This window comes from Ambystoma mexicanum, chromosome 9 (genome assembly GCF_040938575.1).
Source record: "Ambystoma mexicanum isolate Mex_15411 chromosome 9, UKY_AmexF1_1, whole genome shotgun sequence".
Lineage (NCBI taxonomy): Eukaryota > Metazoa > Chordata > Amphibia > Caudata > Ambystomatidae > Ambystoma > Ambystoma mexicanum.
In genome coordinates, this window is record NC_090931.1 from 1527945168 (window position 1) to 1527960937 (window position 15770).

Below are 15770 nucleotides of genomic sequence, written 5' to 3' on the forward strand. Positions count from 1 at the left end.
CTTGTGTCCCCTAGGTGCCGGATTACGGCGAAGAAATGATGGAGACAGTGCCAGATCGAAAGATGCTGTGAGAACTGGTGAGTATGTGGCCGTGCTGGAGCTGGCGAAGCGACGCGTGCAGGACTGATGTACTTTCCAGGTTCGGAGATGAAATGGTTCCGGAATTAGGTGAGGAATTTGAAATAAGTTTGTTTTCTAACCTTGTCCTTTTCTTCTTCTTTATTCTAGGAGCTCCGGATTCGAGGCGGGCGTTGCAGAAGACTGGATGATGGCTGCAGGCACGCGGGCGTGGCAGAAGACTCGATGCTGGCTGCAGGCACGGTGAGCGTCACACTGCTGGATGCAGAATAACGCGAAGCATGTGCTGCTGTTCGGGTGTGGTTCAAATAGCCTCCAAAGTAGTTCCAGGTAAGAAGTTCCCTAGAGCCACGCCCGAGTAAAAAATAGTCCCTGTAACAAAATAGTCCCATCCAGGCCTCATGTAGGCTTGGATTCTTTTGCAGCATGGTCTGCATCAGGTAAGTAAAGTCTATGAGCCTGGCGCCTATGGTGCCAGGAATGATTTCTATGATGAGCCTGGCGCCTAAGGCGCCAGGACTGAACCCAGACAGCCCCTAGCCGGGGCTGCTGAGGTCTAAACAAATGTCTGGATGTCTGCTCCCGGAGCTGAGGGCCTTGGTCCTGATGCCCGGGGGTAGGCATCATGACAGCACTCCCCCCCAAGGCCCCTCCTAAAGTTGTTCTTCCCCCTGGCCCCGGTGTCATGCTTTCAGACTCACCCAATCACGACGGGGTGATATGCAGGCGGCAGAGAGAAACATGGACCCCTCCCGCGATCACCTCTGCTCGATCGTTAGTGGGACGCTGCACTCTGAGGCATCCCTGGCGTCGATTTCCACGCCTGCAGTGGGGATTGCCTTGGAGACTGCAGGCGCGGAGGAGATCACCACTCCATGCTGCGGTCCTCCGCTCGACGCGGATCGTCACGAAGAAGGGGTCATGTGACATGGCTTCCAGGAAACAGGCACCAAATGAACTAGTGGATCACGTGACCAAGTGAAAGATCACGTGACCAGGAAATCGTCCCCGATTGGCCAACGAATCAGGAAGACTGCAATAAAAGGGGCTTGGCCTTTGCACACATTGCTTCTCAGCTGATCTCTCGGCGTTTAGCGATATCCTGCGTTTTGAACTTCATGCTTATCGAATTTCTTGGATTTTGGACTTCGTTTTTCTTCTGGATTGCCCTCAAATTTTGATGCTTGGATTTCTTCTGACCTGTATAACTGGATTATCTGAACTTTGAACTGTTTTCTTGGATTGTTTATGGATTGACCTTTGGATTTGGCGCTTGATAAACCTTCAGCTACCTTTTGTTTGAACTCTTGGAACTCTGTCAAGAACTGTGCACCTACAATCAAACCCTCTCTTCTCCCTTCAGATCCCGTGGTCCCGTTATCCCCTCTGCACTACTCATCTGACCCTTGGGGGAAAATTCACTTAGGTTCAAGTCACTCATCATTCACCTCCAGGGTAGGTCTTTCTTATTATTTGTTTATGCTTGTTGTGAATACCGTGTAGCCATTAGCTAACCTGATATTTTCTTTGCAGCCACCCGGGACCTGGAGTTTCCGGTTTACCCCCCACCTGTGGCTCCAATAACCAGTCAGCGAGTACTTTGCCCCTCTCTGACTGGTGCTTGGGGACAGAGGTATACTAATCCACGTGGCCCTCAGGATTTGACAGACTGAGAAGCCTTTTACCACTGGATTATGGATACATCCGCCGGGGATCCGGTGGCTGCGCTTGTACAAGCAATCACTGTTTTAAGGGCCGACATGACAGCCGCTAACACGGCTATTCATCAGCGGTTAGATGCCTTACAAAGTGAAAGACACGCCTTACCACCAGATGAGGAGTTTGGAGATGTACCCGAACAGGCTGCACCACCTGTAGGGGCAGTGGCACCAGCCCCAGTCTATGTCCCCACCCCATTTCCCTTGGCGGCCCCCGAGAAATTCCAGGGTGATCCACGTAAATTTCGCACTTTCCTGAATCAGTGTAAGCTACATTTTTTATGTCGGCCACAGGCCTTCCCTGATTCGACTACTAAGGCGGCCTTCACTTTGTCTCGTTTAAGCGGCATTGCCGCTACGTGGGCGAATCCCCTGTTGAAGAATAATAGTCCCGTTTTGTATGATTTTGATAGGCTGGTGGCAGAAATGACTAAGGTTTTTGACACACGACATAAAGCGCAAACACGGGACCTAGAAATCCTAGATTTGACCCAAGGAAAAACAACATTAATAGAATACATAACACGCTTTAACCAACTGTCTGTCGAAACTGCCTGGCCAGAAGAAAAAAAGGCAGTTGTGTTCTACAAAGGTCTCAGTGAACGTTTGAAGGACGCCCTGTCCGGCATACCTACCTTACCTACTCAATACCCTGAATTGGTTGACTTGGTCTTACAAGTTGATGCCCGGTTCAATGAAAGAAACACTGAAACAAAGAGAACGAATCCGGTATTTTCCCTAAGCTCGAACTCTACAGAACAAACTAGCGAACCCATGCAAATAGGGGGAATACGCAGTCCCATATCACCCTTAGAGAGAGAACGACGCAGACAGGCTAATGCTTGTTTTAACTGCGGAGTGTCAGGTAATTTTGTCAAGGAATGTCCCCGAAGACCCAAACAAAAGACAACGGGTTTTCCGAAGGCTCGTCCTTAGATAAGGGGGCGTGGACGAGCCTACCAGTACAATCGTACGTACCCCCTTCATTGTCGGATTCAACCCGGCCCTTGTTTCTTCCGGCACTTTTGTTTTCCTCTGACAACGTTAAACACCAGGTACACTTGGTCATCAATTCAGGGGCAACAGGTAATTACGTTGACAGTGCTTTGGCCGCGTCCCTAAATCTCCCTTTACAAAATAAAAAGCACCCAGAACCTGTACAAGCGGTAGATGGTTCTCTGTTGATTTCGGGCCCTATCAGGCAACAGACGGCACCAGTAACTCTCATACTGCAGGACACACACCAGGAAACCCTTAGTTTTGACTTGATAACTACCCCTCAATACGGTATTATCCTTGGTATCCCCTGGTTACGCACACATAACCCGCTCATTAATTGGTCCTTGGGCTCCATTTCTTTTGAATCCTTGTACTGTCAGGAACATTGTTTGTTATCCCCAGAGCAGGCAACGACACCAGCACAAGCGCTCGGGGCATTAGCTCATTTGTCGTTACAAGAATCAAAGATGGAGGTTGACCCTCCTAGGCATGTGGTAGGTCTGGTTTCGGCCCAGATACCCTCAGAATATCATGACTTCTTGGAAGTGTTTGATAAAAAATCATCTGAACACTTACCCCCGCATCGTCCCTTTGATTGTCCGATAGATCTGGAACCAGGGGCCCCCGTGCCCCACGGGCGCATCTACTCCCTTTCAGCATCTGAAGACCTGATTCTTAAAGAGTACATACAACATTCTTTACGTTTAGGCCACATCAGACCCTCACAGTCTCCTGCAGCCAGTCCTATTTTCTTTGTACCCAAGAGGGAAGGCGATCTTCGCCCCTGCATTGATTATCGCCGTTTGAACAACATCACGATCAAGAATAGATACCCCATACCCCTTATCACTCCACTGCTAGATCGTCTCACACATGCCACTATTTTTACCAAGCTCGATCTGCGAGGAGCGTATAATCTCATACGCATCCAAAAAGGGGATGAATGGAAAACAGCTTTTTGTACCAAATACGGCCTCTTCGAATATACCGTCATGCCCTTTGGGCTATGTAACGCACTCGCAACCTTCCAGAGGTTTATGAATGAAATATTCCACGACATCATAGATAACTACGTGGTGGTATATCTGGATGATATTTTGGTATTTTCTCAATCACACCAAGAGCATGTCACTCATGTACGAGAAGTCCTGAGTCGGCTGCGCACACACTCCCTTTACGCTAAACCTTTGTGTTAATTAAATTAAATTAAGCTTTGTGTTAATTTACACTTCCAGTGGCCACTAGTTGTTATGCAGTTTGTACCACTCTGTTACTACTGCTGATGGTTTTACTACTCCTCGTTCATTATTCCATGTTCTAATAAACGTATACATCTGGGCAGGGATGATTATCGCTTGGGATAATATTCCTAACTCAATATATAGCCCCAATGTCACCTTGGCAATAACTTGGGGGCGGGTCATTATCCTGTAATAATAACCCCTTCCTCAGTCTACAAACCTTCATTATTATTCTTTTTACTGTCCTATAACCATTAAAATTGACCATTATTAACCTGTAACCATGTGATCAACAATACTGCCCACTAATTATTATTCACTTTTTATCGTGCTATTACTGCCACTGGACCCTAATTTCAAGCACACTTAGTGACATCTGGCCAGATAGATACAGGCCCTGTGATGGCCATGTGCCTAGACCTGACTCCAGCAGAGCTTCAGATGCAGGTGTATATGGTATAGACTTGACCCCAGCAGAGCTTCAGATGCAGGTATATATGGTATAGACCTGACTCCAGCAGAGCTTCAGATGCAGGTGTATATGGTATAGACCTGACTCCAGCAGATCCTCAGATGCAGGTGTGTATGGTATAGACCTGACTCCAGCAGAGCTTCAGAAGCAAGTGTATATGGTATAGACCTGACTCCAGCAGAGCTTCAGATGCAGGTATATATGGTATAGACCTGACTCCAGCAGAGCTTCAGATGCAGGTGTGTATGGTATAGACCTGACTCCAGCAGAGCTTCAGATGCAAGTGTATATGGTATAGACCTGACTCCAGCAGAGCTTCAGATGCAGGTATATATGGTATATACCTGACTCCAGCAAAGCTTCAGATGCAGGTGTATATGGTATAGACCTGACTCCAGCAGAGCTTCAGATGCAGGTGTATGTGGTTCAGACCTGACTCAAGCAGAGCTTCAGATGCAGGTGTATATGGTATAGACCTGACTCCAGCAGTGCCTCAGATGCAGGTGTATATGGTATAGACCTGACTCCAGCAGAGCGTCAGATGCAGGTGTATATGGTATAGACCTGACTCTAGCTGAGCCTCAGATGCAGATGTATATGGTATAGCCTTGACTACAGTAGAGCCTCAGATGCAGGTGTATATGGTATAGACCTGACTCCAGCAGATCCTCAGATGCAGGTGTGTATGGTATAGACCTGACTCCAGCAGAGCTACAGAAGCAGGAATATATAGTATAGACCTGACTCCAGCAGAGCTTCAGATGCAAGTGTATATGGTATAGACCTGACGCCAGCAGTGCCTCAGATGCAGGTGTACATGGTATAGACCTGACTCCAGCAGAGCTTCAGATGCAGGTGTATATGGTATAGACCTGACTCAAGCAGAGCGTCAGATGCAGATGTATATAGTATAGACCTGACTCAAGCAGAGCCTCAGATGCAGGTGTATATGGTATATACCTGACTCCAGCAGAGCTTCAGATGCAGGTGTATATGGTATAGACCTGACTCCAGCAGAGCCTCAGATGCAGGTGTATATGGTATAGACCTGACTCCAGCAGATCCTCAGATGCAGGTGTGTATGGTATAGACCTGGTCCAGCAGAGCTTCAGATGCAGGTGTATGTGGAATAGACCTGACTCCAGCTGATCCTCCCATGCAGGTGTATATGGAATAGACCTGACTCCAGCAGAGCCTCAGATGCAGGTGTATATGGTATAGACCTGACTCCAGCAGATCCTCAGATGCAGGTGTGTATGGTATAGACCTGACTCCAGCAGAGCTTCAGATGCAGGTGTATGTGGAATAGACCTGACTCCAGCTGATCCTCCCATGCAGGTGTATATGGAATAGACCTGACTCCAGTAGAGCTTCAGATGCAGGTGTATATAGTATAGACCTGACTCCAGCAGAGCTTCACATGCAGGTGTATATGGTATATACCTGACTCCAGCAGAGCTGCAGATGCAGGTGTATATGGTATAGATCTGACTCCAGCAGAGCTTCAGATGCAGGTGTATATGGTATAGATCTGACTCCAGCAGAGCTTCAGATGCAGGTGTATATGGAATAGACCTGACTCCAGCAGAGCTTCAGGTGCAGGTGTATATGGTATAGACCTGACTCCAGCAGAGCTTCAGATGCAGGTGTATATGGTATAGACCTGACTCCAGCAGAGCCTCAGATGCAGGTGTGTATGGAATAGACCTGACTCCTGCAGAGCTTCAGATGAAGGTGTATATGGTATAGACTTGACTCCAGCAGAGCTTCAGGTGCAGGTGTATATGGTAAAGTCCTGACTCCAGCAGAGCTTCAGGTGCAGGTGCATATGGTAAAGACCTGACTCCAGCAGAGCCTCAGATGCAGGTGTATATGGTATAGACCTGACTCCAGCAGAGCTTCAGATGCAGGAGTATATGGTATAGACCTGAGTCCAGCAGAGCCTCAGATGCAGGAGTATATGGTATAGACCTGACTCCAGCAGAGCTTCAGGTGCAGGTGTATATGGTAAAGACTCCAGCAGAGCTTCAGATGCAGGTGTATATGGTATAGATCTGATTCCGGCAGAGCTTCAGGTGCAGGTGTATATGGTAAAGACCTGACTCCAGCAGAGCCTCAGATGCAGGAGTATATGGTATAGACCTGACTCCAGCAGAGCCTCAGATGCAGGTGTATATGGTATAGACCTGACTCCAGCAGAGCTTCAGATGCAGGTGTATATGGTATAGACCTGACTCCAGCAGAGCGTCAGATGCAGGTGTATATGGTATAGACCTGACCCCAGCAGAGCTTCAGATGCAGGTGTATATTGTATAGACCTGACTCCTGTAGAGCTTTAGATGCAGGTGTATATGGTATAGACCTGACTCCAGCAGAGCTTCAGATGCAGGTGTATATGGCATAGACCTGACTCCAGCAGAGCTTCAGATGCAGGTGTATATGGTATAGACCTGACTCCAGCAGAGCTTCAGCTGCAGGTATATATGGCATAGACCTGACTCCAGCAGAGCCTCAGCTGCAGGTGTGTATGGTATAGACTTGACCCCAGCAGAGTTTCAGATGCAGGCGTATATGGTATAGGCCTGACTCCAGCAGAGGTTCAGATGCAGGTGTATATGGTATAGACCTGACTCCAGCAGAGCTTCAGATGCAGGCGTATATGGTATAGACCTGACTCCAGCAGAACTTCAGATGCAGGTATATATGGTATAGACTTGACTCCTGAAGAGCTTCAGATGCAGGCATATATGCTATAGACCTGACTCCAGCAGAGCTTCAGATGTAGGTGTATATGGTATAGACTTGACTCCTGAAGAGCTTCAGATGCAGGCATATATGCTATAGACCTGACTCCAGCAGAGCCTCAGATGCAGGTGTATATGGAATAGACCTGACTCCAGCAGTGCCTCAGATGCAGGTGTATATGGTGTATACCTGACTCCAGCAGAGCTTCAGATGCAGGTGTATATTGTATAGACCTGACTCCTGTAGAGCTTTAGATGCAGATGTATGGTATATACCTGACTCCAGCAGAGAAAAGGAATTGCCAAGGATTTAACATGTTGCTGATCTATATAGTTCTTGGTACCTCCAGAATCTAAGACAGCATCAACCCGCTTGGTGTTGGAAGCAAATGACAACAAGGCTGCCACTTCAATTGATGAAGACGAGACCAGGGAGTCTGAAACCAAACCCGGCAAAGGGACTCCAACTATTGCCGGGCTCTGGCATTTCTTGGTAGGTTTCTTAGGGCAACTAGCTAGGAGGTGTTCCTCGGAACCACAGTACATACAAAGATTGTTCTTCCTACGGTTCTCTCTTTCAGCCGAGGACAAACGGCCTCTGACCACACCGATTTGCATGGGTTCTGGTTCAGGGGAAAAAGGAAGCGAACCCAGTGTCTTCAGCCATGGAACTGCTGCTGGGAGGAGCCTCTTTTCAACCTTCCTAACAGACCTTCAAGCGTCACTTTAGAGAACCAGGTCTACTAGTTCACTGAACCGCGTGGGGACCATGGGTACTGTGGAAAGCGTGTCCTTCAATTCCTCAGAAAGACCTGTGTAAAAAAACGCAGACTTCTTGCCCTCAGGCCACTCCGTCTCGGCCGCTAATTGATTACATTTGGCCAACTAGCTCAAAAAGGAATGTGTGCTTTGATGCAAATTGAATAGTTCTAGATCTTTTGCTTGCGTGGCATACCACATGTCAAAAACCCTACTCATAGCAGTAAGCAGTGCATCACAGTCATATAAACATTTGCTGTTAGTTCCAACAAAGGATTAGCCCAAGAGGCAGCGGTTTCCCCTAAATAAGAAAGTAAAAACGCTTCCTTGGTTGCTGAGTCCGGAAACGAAGCCAGACGACAAAGGAAATACAACCTGCATTGGTTCACAAAGGTCCTGTAGGATTTAGGGTCACCCGTAAACCTCTCGGGTGGGGCCAATGGGAATTGCAAAGGCATATATACAGGCCTTGGCCCTCATTACGAGCATGGCGGTCTGGGAAGTACGGTACCGGTAAGCATGCCAGTACCGTACTTGCCAAGGATGGCACTCTGTCAAGAGTGGCACAGGGCACCCAGGTAGGTTTTGGGTGGCTGTGCTGATGTAAGGTGACAGATAAGCACACACAGCAGGAAGCTCTACAAGAAAGAAGAATAGGCAACAGTAGCTGTGAACAAAAAGGAGCAGGGAATACAAAGGTACAAACAAACTGGATTCCCTCTTGGGGTGTATGCAGAAATGGGAAAGAGTGTTCCACGGACCTGTGGAAACTCCATCCTTCTGCACAGATTGCTATTACAGGAGCCCACTCTGTATGCTCATGGCTGGGAACAACAGCAGTGGGTGTTTGTACCTGAACCCTATGGCACGAACAAGGTAACAGTACTTCACGAGACTGAAGCCTGTACAGGTCCAGCAGGAACCAAACAATGACACGAAGTACAACACTGAAAACGTGACAAGGGAAGGGGGAGAGGTTGCCTGCCAGAAACCAACAGTCAAGCTCTGTACAAAGGATTTACATAAGACACAAGTGAAGACAAGAACAGAAATATCCAGGGAAAAGGAAGTCAAAGAGAACAAGGTTCAGAACAGAATCTGGAAAAAAGGAAGGGCAGAAACCTAGTATCTAACTGTAGGGAATGGTAACCGGAAACTGTACATGGAATAGTAGAACAGTAACTCAGGGCTGGAAAGACAAGAGAAAGCTAGTAGAAGGAAATGAAGGAAACAGAATAACTGAAATGGATAACCTAAGGGGAGGATAGAAGACTCAAGGAAGAGAAGGACAGGGATCAAGAACAGGGGGTTGCAAACAAGGAAGAAAGCAAGGGAGCAGTAACCAGGAAACAGGGGGGGGGGGGCTGCAAACAAGGAAGCAGGGCTGGAGTAACGGATGGCACAAGGTGCAGGCAAACTGTTGAGGACTGCAGAGGACTGTAGTAGGCTGCAAGGAAAGAAGTCCAGAGGAGCAGAGCGGAGAGCTGTAGTAGGCTGCGGACAGAGAGCCTAGAGGAGCAGGGCAGCAAGGAGCGAGCCCAGAGGAGCAGGGCAGCGAGGCAGGGAGCCCAGAGGACTAGGGCTGAAGGCAGAGGAGTGTAGCAGGCTGCAAGGCAGGGAGCCCAGAGGAGCAGGGCAGCGAGTCGGGGAGCCCAGAGGACCAGGGCTGCAGGCAGAGGAGTGTAGCAGGCTGCAAGGCAGGGAGCCCAGAGGAGCAGGGCAGCGAGTCAGGGAGCCCAGAGGACCAGGGCTGCAGGCAGAGGAGTGTAGCATGCTGCAATGTTGGGAGCCCCGAGGAGCAGGGCAGCGAGGCAGGGAGCCCAGAGTACTAGGGCTGAAGGCAGAGGAGTCTAGCAGGCAGCGAGGCAGGGAGCCCAGAGGAGCAGGGCAGCGAGACAGGGAGCCCAGAGGAGCAGGCCAGCGAGGCAGGGAGCCCAGAGGACTAGGGATGAAGGCAGAGGAGTGTAGCTGGCTGGAGGGCAGAGAGCCCAGAGGAGCTGGGCAGCAAGGCACTGGATCAGAAGCAGGATAATACGGAAACAGTAACAGCATACAAATCGTGGCTCAAGGCAAAAAGGGGCTGGGAGAACTCTTGATGCAAGAGACTGAGCTCCTGCAGGCAGCTGCTTAAATACAGCCCTGCCCTGTACTGAGGCAGGCTAATTGGCAGCACCTGGAGCAGCACACCTGAAGGTAATCTGCCTCCTCCCTCTCTGGTCCTGAGAAGGTGGAAGCAGCACTGGTCGCTAGGGCTTCTGGGGATTGTGGTTCCCATACTGATGAATGGGAATAGCCAGGAATGGATGACTGTAGCAAGGTGCATTATGGTACATGTAGTTAGCTGATTTAAATCAGAAAATACCAAAGTCGTGAAAATGGAAATTAAGGACCAAAGTGTGAATAGGGGTTGTTCAAAGAGCATTATGAAGATAAGTGAGTTCCAAATAGTCCATGATGGTTGCCAATGTGTACACCAGTGGCACAGGCATGACAGTACTTCCCGGACCTCCATACTACGGGCTCTGCTCTCGGGAACCGTTTCACCTGCCAGGTTTTTCCTGGCGGGTGTAACGCACCCACGAGCAGAGCACGTTGGATGCACCGGCACAACTCTGAATGTGCCGGTGCATCCGACGTCCCCATCCCCATTCAGCCCTATGGGGAAATATGGGGATTGGAAGGCCCTTAATTCCGGCACCCAAAAATGGGCAATTACCAAGTCCGCCTAACTCAGCATGAACCGGTTCTTGCCCATTCACAGGTGCCAGAAAAAATGCAACTCCAGCGGCAGCCGTGCCGTTTTTAATGGCACCGCTACCGCCAGAGTTGTAATGAGGCCCATTGTCTCCTGTTTAGGTTGTGGTAACCAAAAGCCTGAGGCCAATGCCTGAGGAACTATACCACCTTGATTCTGTTCCCTTACAGTATCCTGAAGAACATCAATGGTATGGTGCTTGGAATCGTGAGCCATGGTCATGTCGTTCCTCAATTCTGCTACCACTTGTAAAAGGGATGTCAGTGTTTCCTATACATCCATTCGGGCTTCTGATTCTGTTATGCTGGGATACTGAAGGCAATTATAAATGCTACCACGCAAACACAGATTAAACCAACACAATCCCCAACCCTCTGAAAAGAGTAGAACTGGTTCCCTACCTTGGGATGGATCCGCAAATTCTTGAAGACCTGGAACTTGCAGAATCAATGGCTCAAAGAAGATGAGGGAAAGGAAGAAGGTTAGTAAGGGGCTAAACTCGTACGGCACGGGGGACGCACTAGTGTCGGGCTGGTGCGCAAAAGCAGCACTGTGTCTATAAGTTAAGTGCACAGAACAGAAAAAACGGATTCCACTAAGGATAAGCCTCAAGTCTTTCACCAGATAACTGTAGGTAATCAATTAGAGAGAACGGCCAATGCTGATGGCAGCAAAAGCCTGAAATAATGTGGAATATCTTGCCCTTAACATTTAGACAGCGGAATATGGGTTTAATTAGCCTTGCATATGCACAGGTTTGAAGAGACGCCAGAAGCACCCTATGCCGTGGGGAGAGCGGCAGGCTGGGTGCTTCCTGTGGCGTTGATGGGCTGAGAGTGGCAGGCTTCTGTGCAGCGTTGAGACGAGCTGTGAGCTGCAGTTTTGAAATTGTTAAAAGTCGTGTTGGAAGGTCTGTAGCTTCGGGTAATTGCCGCGTTTCATGCGGTGTCAGGAAGAAGCTGAAAGCCAGCGTTGGAAGGACTGCAGCTGCGGGTAATTGCCACGTTACCTGCGGCTTTGGGAAGAAGCTGAAAACAGGCATTGGAAGGACTGTAGCTGTGTGTATTTGCCACGTTACCTGCAGCGTCGGGAAGAAGCTGAAAACCGACATTGGAAGGACTGTAGCTGGGTGTATTTGCCACGTTACCTGCGGCGTTGAGAAGAAGCTGAAAGCCGGCGTTGGAAGGACTGCAGCTGCGGGTAATTGCCACGTTAACTGCGGCATCGGGAAGAAGCTGAAAACCGGCATTGGAAGGACTGTAGCTGCGTGTATTTGCCACATTACCTGCGGTGTCAGGAAGAAGCTGAAAACCGGTGTTGGAAGGGCTGCAGCTGCGCATATTTGCCACGTTACCTGCGGCGTTGGGAAGAACCTGAAAACCGGCATTGGAAGGACTGTAGCTGCGTGTATTTGCTATGTTAACTGCGGCGTCGGGAAGAAGCTGAAAACCGGCTTTGGAAGGACTGTAGCTGGTTGTATTTGCCACGTTACATGTGGCGTCGAGAAGCTGAAAACCGGCGTTGGAAGGACTGCAGCTGCGGGTAATTGCCACGTTACCTGCGGCTTTGGGAAGAAGCTGAAAACAGGCATTGGAAGGACTGTAGCTGTGTGTATTTGCTATGTTAACTGCGGCGTCGGCAAGAAGCTGAAAACCGGCGTTGGAAGGACTGCAGCTGCGGGTAATTGCCACGTTACCTGCGGCTTTGGGAAGAAGCTGAAAACAGGCATTGGAAGGACTGTAGCTGCGTGTATTTGCTATGCTAACTGCGGCGTCGGGAAGAAGCTGAAAGCCGGCGTTGGAAGGACTGCAGCTGTGGGTAATTGCTACGTTACCTGCGGCGTCGGGAAGAAGCTGAAAGCCGGCGTTGGAAGGACTGCAGCTGCGGGTAATTGCCACATTACCTGCGGCGTCGAGAAGCTGAAAACCGGCGTTGGAAGGACTGTAGCTGGGTGTATTTGCTACGTTACCTGCGGCGTCGGGAAGAAGCTGAAAGCCGGCGTTGGAAGGACTGCAGCTGCGGGTAATTGCCACATTACCTGTGGCGTCGAGAAGAAGCTGAAAACCGGCGTTGGAAGGACTGTAGCTGGGTGTATTTGCCACGTTACCTGCGGCGTCGGGAAGAAGCTGAAAGCCGGCGTTGGAAGGACTGCAGCTGCGGGTAATTGCTACGTTACCTGCGGCATCGGGAAGAAGCTGAAAACCGGCGTTGGAAGGACTGTAGCTGCGTGTATTTGCCACATTACCTGCGGTGTCAGGAAGAAGCTGAAAACCGGTGTTGGAAGGACTGCAGCTGCGCATATTTGCCACGTTACCTGCGGCGTTGGGAAGAACCTGAAAACCGGCATTGGAAGGACTGTAGCTGCATGTATTTGCTATGTTAACTGCGGCGTCGGGAAGAAGCTGAAAACCGGCGTTGGAAGGACTGTAGCTGGTTGTATTTGCCACGTTACATGTGGCGTCGAGAAGCTGAAAACCGGCGTTGGAAGGACTGCAGCTGTGGGTAATTGCCACATTACCTGCGGCATCGAGAAGCTGAAAGTCGGCGTTGGAAGGACTGCAGCTGCGGGTAAGTGCCACGTTACCTGCGGCTTTGGGAAGAAGCTGAAAACAGGCATTGGAAGGACTGTAGCTGCGTGTATTTGCTATGTTAACTGCGGCGTCGGGAAGAAGCTGAAAACCGGCGTTGGAAGGACTGCAGCTGCGGGTAATTGCCACGTTACCTGCGGCTTTGGGAAGAAGCTGAAAACAGGCATTGGAAGGACTGTAGCTGCGTGTATTTGCTATGTTAACTGCGGCGTCGGGAAGAAGCTGAAAACCGGCGTTGGAAGGACTGTAGCTGGGTGTATTTGTCACGTTACCTGCGGCGTCGGGAAGAAGCTGAAAGCCGGCGTTGGAAGGACTGCAGCTGCGGGTAATTGCCACATTACCTGCGGCGTCGAGAAGAAGCTGACAACCGGCGTTGGAAGGACTGTAGCTGGGTGTATTTGCTACGTTACCTGCGGCGTCGGGAAGAAGCTGAAAGCCGGCGTTGGAAGGACTGCAGCTGCGGGTAATTGCTACGTTACCTGCGGCATCGGGAAGAAGCTGAAAACTGGCGTTGGAAGGACTGCAGCTGCGGGTAATTGCCACATTACATGCGGCATCGGGAAGAAGCTGAAAACCGGCGTTGGAAGGACTGTAGCTGCGTGTATTTGCTATGTTAACTGCAGCATCGGGAAGAAGCTGAAAACCGGCGTTGGAAGCACTGCAGCTGTGGGTAATTGCCACGTTACCTGCGGCGTCGAGAAGAAGCTGAAAGCCGGCGTTGGAAGGACTGTAGCTGCGTGTATTTGCCACATTACCTGCGGTGTCAGGAAGAAGCTGAAAACCGGTGTTGGAAGGACTGCAGCTGTGGGTAATTGCCACGTTACCTGCGGCGTCGAGAAGAAGCTGAAAGCCGGCGTTGGAAGGACTGCAGCTGTGGGTAATTGCTACGTTACCTGCGGCGTCGGAAAGAAGCTGGAAGCTGCGGCCTCTGTGCGGCTTAATGGGTGCTGAAGCCGCGTTGCTCTGTAGCGGCAATGAAAACGGGCCGCAGCTGAGGAAAGTCCAGGTGCGTATCACAGGTGGCGGATAGGAAATTCTCCCCCGAAGCCGGCAGAACGAAAAACTGGCAGAACGCCAGCGAGAGCAGCAACCTCTGATCTGGGAAGCAGGCTGCTGACTCACCAGTGAGGCTACAATGAATCCGAATGAGATGAATCAAACTGAATGCCGAATGGAATGTAAACAAACATTAATCGCTAGCTGGAACGAGCGTTAAGCTTCAAGCCAAAACACAAAACGCTAATCAGAAGCATCGGAGAAGGTCACCACAGGGCTTAAGTAGAGGAGACACACCCACAACCACGTGACCCTACACGTGCATGCTTAGCAATGTTTCCATGGGAATCTCTCAGTAATTCTGTACCGAGAGTAAAAAGGTCTTGCAGCTGTTCTGGTTGCAAAGTACCGGGCGGACTGCAAGTACCGGGCGGACTGCATAACCCTACACTTCTTGACAGGTGATTGTGCAGAGGCATAAGAAGCCTGTCTGGGTCTGGCAGGTATGACACCAGCCCTCTCAAGTGTACCTCAGGACATATCCTTTCAAGTACCTCTCCGGAAAGGGCAAAATAACTGAGACATTGCCCAAATGGCTCTCCTTCTGTAAGGTTGTCATGGCCACGCCAAATGGATGTTCTGAGTTGCCCACTGAGCCATTCACTAACCTCCTGAGCACTCTCAACCTCTATGCTGAATAGGGGTGTCACGGTATTAGTTTTTTGACGGTACAATAACCTTCTTGCCAAATGACGGTATATCATGGTTATCATGGTATAGTAGGAGTTAACTAATTTTAACAAATATTTTCTAAAAGGTCATAAATTGTCAGATTTATCATCACAAACAAAACCAGGCACCCAGGGCCAGAATTGGGCTTTTCAACATACTTTCCACTGAAATGCCACCCCTTGCTTCCACCAAACACACGTGTGGAGAGGAGGAGGGGGAAGCCCTGCTGCAACTGGCAAAGCAAACTGAATAGCTTTTCTTAAGTGGTTATTAAGGCTTTTAGCTCACCCACTGGCTACTGGTGAAGATGAACATGTTGCCATCTTGATACCCTACATGCCACAGATCAATGGAGTTTGATGGTAGTATATGTTTGTTCTCTCTTTCTCTCTCTTTCTCTCTCTTTCTCTCTTTCTCTCGCTTTCTCTCGCTTTCTCTCACTTTCTCTCACTTTCTCTGTCTCCCTCTCTCAGCCTTTAGTTTACTTCCGGGCCAAAAGGTGTTCATTAATCACGGACATGTTACCCTTTGGTATGGCAGCAGGGAATACCCACAAAGATGAGTACATTTCGCAGTGTGACTTATATGTAAATTCAATGATGGAACCAGGGACATCCCCCATCGTCATATGTTTAGAAAACATTATCCATTATAAATATATAAACCCCAAAGCCGCCAACCCAAAGTC

General features: G+C 49.5%; 1 protein-coding gene across 1 annotated transcript in view; it reads right to left on the minus strand.

Annotated features, from left to right (window-relative positions):
• LOC138489431 (zinc finger protein 850-like) overlaps positions 1 to 15770 on the minus strand; it is a 316591-nt gene that overhangs the window by 67927 nt on the left and 232894 nt on the right. The window contains exon 4 of the mRNA XM_069617147.1: positions 10102 to 10116. Within this exon, the coding sequence (XP_069473248.1) occupies positions 10102 to 10116 (15 nt within the window). The remainder of the gene's footprint in view (positions 1 to 10101; positions 10117 to 15770) is intronic.